General features: G+C 38.5%; 1 protein-coding gene across 1 annotated transcript; it reads right to left on the bottom strand.

Annotated features, from left to right (window-relative positions):
* Positions 1-7,170: 7,170 nt before the first annotated feature.
* Positions 7,171-8,142, bottom strand: LOC147881719 (uncharacterized). Its single transcript, XM_087401302.1, has one exon. It carries the CDS (start codon positions 8,140-8,142, stop codon positions 7,171-7,173), a length of 972 nt encoding a protein of 323 aa, XP_087257428.1.
* Between the last annotated feature and the right edge of the window lie 1,116 nt (positions 8,143-9,258).

Below are 9,258 nucleotides of genomic sequence, written 5' to 3'. Positions count from 1 at the left end.
GATGAGCGTTAAGTACTTTAAAGGTCTAGGCCTGATGGTCATTATTCAACACCGACTCCTGGGGCACCAACTCCCTTTAGTAAGAAAACCCATCAAAATCTTGAGTATGAAATGAATTTAACAATATGCCATGAGTAGGAATTATTCAAATTAACATGGTTGTGTTATACACTAAAAGAGCTTCAAATATGCCTTTACACCTTGAAATTTGGGTAACACATGAAAAAGTTACATTAATTTGAAAGATGGGTTTTCATATTTTAGTGTATTTTTTGTTTTAACCCCCCCTTAGGCCTCACATATTATGAAAAATATGTATAAATCTTAAAATCTTGAATATTTTTGAAGGTATATACCTTATATTTTGTGGGTGGGGGGACATGAAATTTTCATATTTTTCCCTTACATATTTGAAAATTTTAAAGGAAATCCATGCATATTACATATGGACCTTGTCCCCCCAAACCCTAGATTTTGGACGAGGGTAGTAACATATTACATATTGAGTTGGCACCGGCCCAGGAGCCGACTATGGATTTCTTATGCCCTTACAAAGTTGCTGCAACCAAGACTCACTAGGGCGTTCTATTTTTGTTTGTTTTCTCATCTATTTTTTCGTCTATAGCCCATAGAGCATGGTCTCTAAGCAATGACTCACGCTACGTAAATGGCTATCTGCATTTCTGTGCTTTATGAAGGTCTTCTTAACAGAATGGTTCTATCTAGTTGGCATATATTCTTGATGGAAGATCTGACTCAGGGATGGCAGAATGCTAGAAGACGGCACAGGGAAGCCTTACTTAGAAATGCCCAAGATAGATATGCTCACGTAAGCAGTTGGACAACAAGGAATGTAGGAGGGTGGTTGATAATGATGGAGTCTCTCAAGCATTGGCTACAAAATGCTGAGTAACCACTTGAGATATTTGCTTCGAGCCCCTCACCAGCCCGTTGTTTCCTCTTGCTATGCACCACTGCGAATACTATGCCTTGTCTCAACTTATGGAGACGCACTAGCTCGGAGCTCGTTAAACAAAACCACCAATGGAACTCTCCCGTATTGACTATTGATTAGCCAAAAAAAATATGAGTCCCTATCGCTCCTGCATCTAGCATTAGTATTGTAGCCTAGTGCATTACCATATATGTTTTGAGAAAGTTTGCATGATGGAGTGGTTCTATCTTGTTAAGCAATGGTACAGTACTAGAGATAGCTTTAATAGCCTTGATTAGAAAAGGGCACACAAAAGCTATGATCATGAGCACTAATGAAAAGCAGTAAGAAATTGATGGGAGTAGTCTCTACTGGCGTAGTCCAAAAAGCCTTGCTCATGAAATGTTGGATAGCCACTTGAGCTATTGGACGTGAACCCATCGTTAGCCGATCATTTTATCACCATAGATGCTAAAACTTAGACAATCGAATAAGAATGAACTTTAGTTCCACTTCGAGGCACCCTTGGGCACTTGTGATTGGCCGAACTACCCGTAATGGGTCCTTCTTTGTTAGGAACTGCATGATGATGATCGTCGAATGACTGACTACCACGATCGAGAGGTCTTGTATAAAATTTTACCTAGTCCCTTGATTGAGCTTTAATGCTTAGTCGTCCCGACATTACGAAGTCAAACAACTCGGTAGATCCTTTGATCCCGAGCATATATAGTTGTAGCTCATAAGACCTTTATATGGGAATATTCTATGCTTGATTTGTGAAGGCACGAACGGTTTTATGTCCAAACAAGATGCTATACATGACAAAACTGAGGAGATAAAAACCGTTTAGAAAAAATGGCTACTAGAAGATTTATGATTGGGGCCCTCATCTAGTCACTCTTTACTCCTGGAGGACATGAGATTGATAGATGATATGGAGGAACAGGATTGATTGTACTTCTGTTCATGAATATACTTCAATGTATGTATGTAATAAAATGATCTCCCTTTATGGGTAGAGACTTTATTGGAATCGCAGGGATTAACAATTTGCTGAGAGCTAGGATAAACTATCAACAACGATTCCCTTCAACTAGGATAAACTGTCAGCAACAACTACTAACCCTGTTATCTCGTTTTCCAAGTAGGTTGAGAATTGAATAAGCTACATGAGTATGCAGTAACAGGTTGCTAAAGAGCCCAATCCTGTTAATGAATGAATGATGGATTGCTTCTCTAAGGACCCGAACTACAAAAAAAGTCATCACAAGTTACATGGTAAATCATCCTATACTTTTATATAATTCTTCAAGGATGGTATTGTTGGAAGTTATTAGAATGAAATGATACCCTATTAAATACTACTGCACCTTTTGTAAAAATAGTTGCTAGGCACAAGAAGTACATTGACTAATCTAACTTATTGTTTTGCTTGAATTGATGTAGTTCCCCTCAGAAATCGCAATTATACAACAGTATTGTAGAATTTGAATGGAGAGATAGAGGGATAGCATTGCTTACCTATAACATTTTCTTGATTCCCATACACTTCATGGTCTGGATGGGCTTTAAATCCATCATGACTTTACTATGGACAATGTTCAAATTTTACCCTACTATGTGAATAGTAACGCTTCTAATTGGTACAACTGAGTACTATTTTTTGAAATGAATTATAACTTCTTATGCAAACTTCCCCTCCTGTTGTTGATAAATTGTTGGGAATGATAGGGATGACAACCGTGGTTGAGCTATGAAGCCTACGGTTACATGTTAAAGACGATAGTCCTAACTCTTGTTTTTACTTGATTGACACAGGTGAGTTTGGCCACCTTTACTAGATACTTGCAGAGAAATGGGGACTCTTCATCTACGACACTATGACATTGCAAAACTACTCTTTTTGGAGCCTAGCAGAGGCCTTTATCTATAGCCGCACCCTGCATAAAGTTTATAGGGAGGCATGAATAGAATCTTTTTCAAAAATCACTCACTTTTGAAGTTGTAGGATAGCCTTGATATTTTGAAGTGAAAGGTATTTGGAATTAACAAAATGCATTGGATATCATGGATGCCTATGACGGGATGTTGGATGGATTGAACTTAGGCTTGGAAAATCTTGCAAGAACCTTACATGTTCATGTTAGTTGTATAGACAAGAATGACTTCACTTTTATAGTTAGCAATGGAGCTCTTAACCTGAGCCTTTTCAAAAGTTTTTTCCCACGATTGAAAAGAGTTTTCAAAAAAAAAGAAAGGAAGAAACCTCCCTGTATTGTTAACCCTCTTATGGTGGTGGTTACCACACACACAAAGCAGGGTGTTTAGGAAAAAGAGGGTTGGAGTGCCCCAATTACTTGATGTTATTTATTTTTCTGAGCATGATGATATTAACAATGAATGGAAAAGGGAAGGGATGCTCGATGCATGAGATCATAAAAAAAGTGGAATTGGCATGGAGGATTAGAAATAGAAGAGAAAAGGAAAATAAAAGAAAAAAGAGATAGAATTGGTAGGCAAAACACACACTAGCAAATTCGATGTGGATATCAAAGATCCTAACTTATGGAATTGGCAGGTTTCCTCCGTTAGGCCACTTCTTTTGAGGACCCGCTACCAGCCCCTTCACTCCCCCTTCACCAGCCTGCGAGGCCATTGTGACAATGTTCAATCAAAAGATCCATGAGGTCATAATTGACTTGGATTGGAAGGAATTTCATAATCATCCAAAATTAGGTAGACTGCTCACTATGCAGCTATCATTTAATGATTGGTGCAGGGTGTTAGTACTAGGAAAAGGAAAAATTGATGAGATAATCATCCTAATCAATAAACTGCAACAAAATTTGGACGAAATCATTGAGCAGGATAGCAAGGTCTGCTTGACTTTGTAGAAAACTCCTTGGGAGTCATGCGAAACCTCTTCCTGAGTCACAACCTTACACCTCCGATTAGCCCCGCTTCAGCCCACACTAGCTTCATGAAGTCGGACCCACTACGGGATTGAGGATTGGCGGGCATAACACACACACACACACACACGCACACACACACACACACACATGCAACATTTCTCCTACTTACATACACTCATGATGTGTGCACACACTTCCTCACCTATACTTAACACAAACCCCCCCACCCCCTTCCCCCCAAACCCCCCACTTCCCCTTATCACATCAATTATTTTCTAGTTCAAAAATTTCCACAATTCTTGCTATTTTTGTCCCTTGTACTTACACTTCTCTTTAAATAATTGTTTTGGTAGCAAATAAATTTATGGCACTTACTAAATTCTTGCTAATTAATGAAAACATTGCAAGGTTGGCACACATTCATGTAATTTTGGACATTAGAGAATGTTCTTGAATTGGGAGAAAATTTTCCCCTGCCCTTTCCCCCCCCCCACCACACACACACACTTGCTTGCACTGATGATGTCTACACACTTGGCTCCTAGACTTTCCCCTCCCCTCCCCACACCTTTGCCTTTACGTCACTTAGGTTCACACTTTCCCCTGCCCCTACCCTATAATTAATTCATGTTAAAATTCTTTGAGTTAAACTCACTCCTAATTATTTACGAGCGCTTTTTATATTACTAAGTTTTTATTTATGTATAAGTTTTTGTAATTTTTCCCTAACTTCTTACCCAACTATCCCCTTGTTTTTATGCATGATCTTTTTGGATCTAAGGGTGAGGAGATCAATGATGAAACTAAAACTGAAAATGATGATCTAGGGCATGATATGGAATTGTTTGGGATTGCTGAGGGTGAGGTTAACTCAAGCGTAGATCCTTCTACCAGAGAAAAGAAAAAAGAGGTCACAAGAGAGTTCAAGAGAGAGTGGATGATCAAGTGGCCATTTTTGAAGGTCGTCATCTTTGAGGGAAGGGAAGTCTTAAAGTGTGAGTGGTGTGAGAAATATGAAGTCCAAGGGCCTTGGGGAAAAGGAAATGGATGCACAACTTTGCAGTTGACAGCCATTAAAAGACATGCTAAGGCAAATGATCATCACTTTGCCAGGCAAAGATGGATTAGTGAAAAAGGAAAGATGAAGCTACCTCAACACTCACAAAAAATGATGGATGACAATAAAGATAGGATCATCACTGTGATGAAGTTAATGTACTTTATTGCACAAGAAGACTTGGCTATTGGCAAATATGAAGCACTTTGCTCTTTGGGACATAGTTTACATCTGCCAAATATGCCATTGAGTAGTGAATACTCATCCTACACTAACATGGTCTCGGGCAAAGGGTTTCTTCTATCAATATCTGAGGCTCTATTTACTTGTCAAAGACATGCTATGTCATCGAGTCCATTTTATGCATTGATGCTAGATGAGAGCACTGACAGGGCATATGAGAAACATCTGATTGTTTATATAACATATCTTTCTGAAGCTGGAAAAGGCACATGTTGTACAGAGTTTGTAAGGCTCCTTATTGTGGAAGATGGATGTGCACAAACAATGTTTGATGCAGTCAAGGTACTTCTAGGCAAAATGAATTTATCTCCTCAACGATTAGTTAGCATAGCAATTGATGGTGCAAGTGCTATGATTGGATGCCATGATGGTCTTGTGACAAAGTTACGGAGAGAGATTGCTCATCTGGTGAGTGTACACTGCATAGCACATTGGGAGGCTCTAGCAGCAGTAGATGCATCAAAGGAATTTCCCTTTTTATCATACATTGATAAAATTGCAAATAGAATCTACTCATGGATACATGCATCACAACTTAGGCACAAGTCGTTTCATAGTCTAGTTCAGGCAATGAATATGGATGACGTACAAGTGCTCAAGATTCATGATGTGCGATGGCTTGCTAGGGGTGATGTCATGATGAGGCTCATAAGTCTTATGCCTGCTATTTTGAGCTTTTGGAAAGAAGGTGCATTATCATGGTATAATAAAGCAAGAATTTTTAAGCTTCAGTTTTGCATTCATATGCTGGCGGACATTTTACATGATCTGAATGTGCTTAACAAAAAGTTTCAAGAAGAAAACATTGATTTGACATCTCTAGGAGTAGCAACTGATGTCACTGTTAAATCTTTGCAAAGGAATTTTTTGTGGGATAGCATCTCAAAGGATACAAATGTTGCCAAGTTTATTACCAAGTCCATTGGTGGAACCTTGGATCATGAAATAGGCGAAGGAAATGTGATTGTGCATCAGTTACGATATGCTCAAATTCCAGGCAAGGACAACAAGGGTAATGCATTGGATACAGGAGGAGTGGACTTGGATAGTTGCACTGCTATTGCCAAAGAATTTGCACAGAAAGTCATTGATTGCTTGGATTCAAGGTTTCCTGGCTTACCTTTGTTTAATGCAATCAAGCTTTTTAGTCCTCAGCACTATTCACAAGATATCTTGGTAAGGGAGTCGACAACAAAAAGATGGCTACAAAGGCTCCTCGACAAATTTGGTGGTCACATTATGGATGCTTCAGGTTGTACAAATGAGCTACACATGTTTGTTGATACTCTTAATGCAGGTTGTGAAGGCTTGTCAATGAAGGATGCTTGGAGAGTATTTTCATCTACACCAGATTGGCAAGCAACTTATCCTAATATGACGCGCTTATGGCAAATCATCCTCGTTCTTCCAGGAAGCTCAGTTGCATGTGAATGCGCATTCTCAAAGCAAAACCTTATTAAGAGTTCTCGAAGGACATGCTTGAAGATAGATACCTTAGAGGCTTTGATGAGAGTCTCATTTATTGGCCCTGAGGTATCTTGTGTTGATTGGCAAAATGTATATGAAATATGGGAGGATGCTAAGAAAAGAAGAATCATGGATTTGTAGTTTTTCGAAATTGAATCCTTTTCATCTTCCAAATGCCAGAATCCTTTATTATTGATGTTTTAGTTATATGTATGATTTATTCTATAGACTATAACTCTAGTTTAGAAGTAAAGGCGAGGTTATAAAACTGAAGCCTAATTTTGAAGCTTAAAAATTTTCCATGAAGCCTAACTTAAGATTAAAAGCTTCATTTTGAAGCTTAAAAATTTTCCATGAAGTTTTTAAAAAAAAATTAAGCTTCAAAATGAAGCTTTTAAATTAAGCTTCAAAATAAAGCTTTTAATCTTAAGTTAGGCTTCAGTAACCTCACCTTTACTTCTAAACTAGAGTTATAGTCTATAGAATAAATCATACATATAACTAAAACATCAATGGCATTTGGAAGACGAAAAGGATTCAATTTCGAAAAACTACAAATCCATGATTCTTCTTTTCTTAGCATCCTCCCATATTTCATATACATTTTGCCAATCACCACAAGATACTTCAGGGCCAATTAATGAGACTCTCATCAAAGCCTCTAAGGTATCTATCTTCAAGCATGTCCTTTGAGAACTCTTAATAAGGTTTTGCTTTGAGAATCCGCGTTCACATGCAACTGAGCTTCCTGGAACAACGAGGATGATTTGCCATAAGCACATCATATTAGGATAAGTTGCTTGCCAATCTAGTGTAGATGAAAATACTCTCCAAGCATCCTTCATTAACAAGCCTTCACAACCTGCATTAAGAGTATCAACAAACATGTGTAGCTCATTTGTACAACCTGAAGCATCCATAATGTGACCACCAAATTTGTCGAGGAGCCTTTGTAGCCATGTTTTTGTCGTCGACTCCCTTACCAAGATATCTTGTGAATAGTGCTGAGGACTAAAAAGCTTGATTACATTAAACAAAGGTAAGTCAGGAAACCTTGCATCCAAGCAATCAATGACTTTCTGTGCAAATTCTTTGGCAATAGCAGTGCAACTATCCAAGTCCACTCCTCCTGTATCCAATGCATTACCCTTGTTGTCCTTGCCTGGAATTTGAGCATATCGTAACTGATGCACAATCACATTTCCTTCGCCTGTTTCATGATCCAAGGTTCCACCAATGGACTTGGCAATAAACTTGGCAACATTTGTATCCTTTGAGATGCTATCCCGCAAAAAATTCCTTTGCAAAGATTTAATAGTGACATCAATTGCTACTCCTAGAGATGTCAAATCAATGTTTTCTTCTTGAAACTTTTTGTTAAGCAGATTCAGATCATGTAAAATGTCCGCCAGCATATGAATGCAAAACTGAAGCTTAAAAATTCTTGCTTTATTATACCATGATAATGCACCTTCTTTCCAAAAGCTCAAAATAGCAGGCATAAGACTTATGAGCCTCATCATGACATCACCCCTAGCAAGCCATCGCACATCATGAATCTTGAGCACTTGGACATCATCCATATTCATTGCTTGAACAAAACTATGAAACGACTTGTGCCTAAGTTGTGATGCATGTATCCATGAGTAGATTCTATTTGCAATTTTATCAATGTATGATAAAAAGGAAAATTCCTTTGATGCATTTGCTACTGCTAGAGCCTCCCGATGTGCTATGCAGTGTACACTCACCAGATGAGCAATCTCTCTCTGTAACTTTGTCACAAGACCATCATGGCATCCAATCATAGCACTTGCACCATCAGTTGCTATGCTAACTAACCATTGAGGAGATAAATTCATTTCGCCCATAAGCTCCCATAAGTACCTTGACTGCATCAAACATTGTTTGTGCACATCCATCTTCCACAATAAGGAGCCTTACAAACTCTGTACAACATGTGCCTTTTCCAGCTTTAGAAAGATATGTTATATAAACAATCAGATGTTTCTCATATGCCCTGTCAATGCTCTCATCTAGCATCAATGCATAAAATGGACTCGATGACATAGCATGTCTTTGACAAGTAAATAGAGCCTCAGATATTGATAGAAGAAACCCTCTGCCCGAGACCATGTTAGTGTAGGATGAGTATTCACTACTCAATGGCATATTTGGCAGATGTAAACTATGTCCCAAAGAGCAAAGTGCTTCATATTTGCTAATAGCCAAGTCTTCTTGTGCAATAAAGTACACTAACTTCATCACAGTGATGATCCTATCTTTATTGTCATCCATCATTTTTTGTGAGTGTTGAGGTAGCTTCATCTTTCCTTTTTCACTAATCCATCTTTGCCTGGCAAAGTGATGATCATTTGCCTTAGCATGTCTTTTAATGGCTGTCAACTGCAAAGTTGTGCATCCATTTCCTTTTCCCCAAGGCCCTTGGACTTTATATTTATCACACCACTCACATTTTAAGACTTCCCTTCCCTCAAAGATGACGACCTTCAAAAATGGCCACTTGATCATCCACTCTCTCTTGAACTCTCTTGTGACCTCTTTTTTCTTTTCTCTGGTAGAAGGATCTACGCTTGAGTTAACCTCACCCTCAGCAATCCCAAACAATTCCATATCAT

Source organism: Dipteris shenzhenensis, chromosome 30 (assembly GCF_047967505.1).
Source record: "Dipteris shenzhenensis isolate YYH24624 ecotype China chromosome 30, Dip_SZ_1.0, whole genome shotgun sequence".
Lineage (NCBI taxonomy): Eukaryota > Viridiplantae > Streptophyta > Polypodiopsida > Gleicheniales > Dipteridaceae > Dipteris > Dipteris shenzhenensis.
Note: the sequence above shows the minus strand (reverse complement) of the source record. Positions and strands in the feature narration are given on the sequence as shown.